The sequence below is a fragment of the Fusarium odoratissimum genome (assembly GCF_000260195.1).
Source record: "Fusarium odoratissimum NRRL 54006 unplaced genomic scaffold supercont1.236, whole genome shotgun sequence".
In the NCBI taxonomy this organism is placed as follows: Eukaryota; Fungi; Ascomycota; class Sordariomycetes; order Hypocreales; family Nectriaceae; genus Fusarium; species Fusarium odoratissimum.
The window spans coordinates 1-2511 of NW_022158922.1; the positions used below are offsets into that span (position 1 = coordinate 1).

The 2511-nt window shown below is 49.0% G+C and overlaps 2 protein-coding genes across 2 annotated transcripts; both read right to left on the bottom strand.

The window, feature by feature from the left end:
• Positions 1 to 835: 835 nt before the first annotated feature.
• Positions 836 to 931, bottom strand: FOIG_16847 (uncharacterized protein; the record flags this gene model as incomplete). The annotated part of the gene is made up of 1 exon (XM_031218326.1): positions 836 to 931. One exon carries the CDS (start codon positions 929 to 931, stop codon positions 836 to 838), a length of 96 nt encoding a protein of 31 aa, XP_031051959.1.
• A 443-nt stretch (positions 932 to 1374) lies between these two features.
• Positions 1375 to 2441, bottom strand: FOIG_16848 (uncharacterized protein; the record flags this gene model as incomplete). The annotated part of the gene is made up of 2 exons (XM_031218327.1): positions 1375 to 1382; positions 1421 to 2441. The coding sequence occupies 2 exons, from the start codon at positions 2439 to 2441 to the stop codon at positions 1375 to 1377; spliced, it is 1029 nt and encodes a 342-aa protein (XP_031051960.1).
• Positions 2442 to 2511: the final 70 nt, after the last annotated feature.

Below are 2511 nucleotides of genomic sequence, written 5' to 3' on the forward strand. Positions count from 1 at the left end.
ACCATCCTTTGTGGCCTTTGCGTCAGTGGACTCTTGTTCGTCAAGTGCATTCCGTATGGTTTCGTGAAACACGTAGGCGTTACAACAAAGCTTGAGCTCCTCGTGGCCCTGACTCTCCCAGTCTGCCCCAAGATTTGGCCATAGTTTATATAGACCCTTGTCCTTGACAAGAAAGTCACGGACAGACTCATGTATAAACTGCACTGTAGGCTTCTTAGCTTTAGTAATTTCAGCAAGTCCTTTAGAAGAACTGATGACACATTTATTGAAGCAGTCGCTGGCATCTGAAGTGTTGACAGGCGGCATCTCGCGATCTCCTTTCCGTTTCAATGATAATCCAGACCAAAGAGCATGATAATACTCTCCAGGCTGCAACGGTCGTTCTGCAAGCAGGATCCACAGAATAGAGAGTAATAGACTTTCCAGGTTGCCTTGATCTCGAGTCAGGATATCTTGAAAAAGTGCACTCAATTCATTCGGCACCTCTCGCAACCTTGTTCGAAGTGCTATGCGTCCATGGCGATTCTCTTCGTTTAGAATGTCCACTACCAGAGCAACCCAGAGGAAGACACCGGCCGCCTTGTCAAGCATCATCTGCGTCAATTCATCCACAAGGGAAGGATCTTGAATCCGCAGGTGTTTGCTGATATAGCGCTTCAAGTCGTCGTTATGACCGTCTTGGCCTTCTAACGTCAATCGAATCCCCGACTTGACGTCAATATAAGGGTAATGGCGGCTCGAGAAGCACACCTGAAATCTCACATTGTCTTCCACACATTGTTCCGCGACTTCTTCAAAAAACTCGACCATGTCCTTGACTTGCTGCTCATCGCACTCATCCAGCGCATCGACAAAGCAGGTAAGAGCTCGCTTCCCAAGAGACGAGATTGCAGTACGGAACAAGTCTTTGAGGATGTTCAACGGCGGGCATGTGACCTGGTTGCGTGGTATCAAATCAGGGTCGTCCAGGATTTCCTGTAGATCGGGGAAGCCTTTGAGAAGCTGTAGAAGTAAAGATCGATACATGCCCGATACTGACTTCTCTAGCAAATCTCCTCTAGCATTAAAAAAGAACGAGATAATAATGGCTTTCATTGGGATGTCTGTCTTCTTCCGTTTTGTGTAGATGAACTTCATGATGATCGATTTACCAGCACCAGGCTTGCCTCGGATCCAAAGGAAACCATGATGGTGTGGCCGCTTCTCTGGATCAAGCCAGTCCAGGTAGTCAGGGTGTTTGAGGAACCAGCTGCAAGTCTTGGAATAGGCGGTCTTGATTGTGGTCCTGCGTGAATCGATTTGATCGAACTCGAAAGACTCCATTATCTGCTGTCGACGATTAACAAGGTTTGTTTGCTCAGCTGTAATAACAAGTTAGCTTCCTTTACGTAAGTAGATGCAGGTCAAGGGGTCAGCATACCAAAATGGGTGTTGGGCCGAGAGTCTCTTGGTGCCTCGTTAGTTGCTGGTAGAGCCTCCAAGAATTCTCTTGCATACGCGGCAGCCACTGCTGCTGCATATTTCTGCCAGTCCTTGGCTTTGTGAGAATCTGAATAGTCGCATATACCTCGAATTGGAAGGCAGGGGAGGACATCCATAAGCCCTGCAGCCTCCATCTCGAAGCATATAATGTCCAGTTCGTTGGAGAGATGGTCGCGGGTAACTGCATCCTTCATGACCTGATTGCTGGAGGCGATTGCTCCATAATGGATCTTTGGCTCGCAAGATCTTCGTGCCTCCCGTCTCTCGAGCTGCGACCAATCGCAGGTTTCGCAATTTGCCATTGACCGGTCGTGTTCGTATGATGCCTGAAATAGACGGTCAGGTGCGCCAGGCCGGTGGTAGTCCATGTGTCTCTGCATTCTTTCCTGGATGATGGCCATAACCCGAGTAGGGTGTGTTTCATGATTGGCTCGCAGGTTTGCTATAGCCGTGCATAGAGATTGCTCAGGAAACCTAGGGATGGCTGTTCGCTGAATTCCACCACCACTCACAATCTTCCCAAGGTCATATTGCATGACTCTTGTTCCCACAACAATATCGCCTAAGCGAATGTCTTCTTTGGCAGGTGCTGCACCGCCGATACCGACCATCAACCCATGCCGGATTGATGGAAAGGTACGCTTCAAGTTTGTTAACACGCTTGCAGCATTAATATTCCCGTATTGACCTTGAGGCAAGCTTGCGATAACAACGTTGTGATTCTTGATCCTGCCAAGCGTATAGGTATTATTATCGTTAAGACGTCTCGGTAGTTCGGCATGCTTCTCGTCCAGCATAGCCAGAGCTGCAGCCGTCTCGATGTACAGCGCGCAAACCCAAGCTATAGTATAGCGATCATATGGCAAGTCATTCTCCGCGTTCGAACGAGAGGTCTTTTGTCGCTTCAGGGGTCGGGGATAGTCTTCGTCATCGCGGTCATGCAACAAAGCGAGGTTCATGTTGACGGAATTGCTCTCAGGCTGCGCGCCACGGTCAACGCAGCGGACCTGGTTGTGTGGCAAGGCAAAA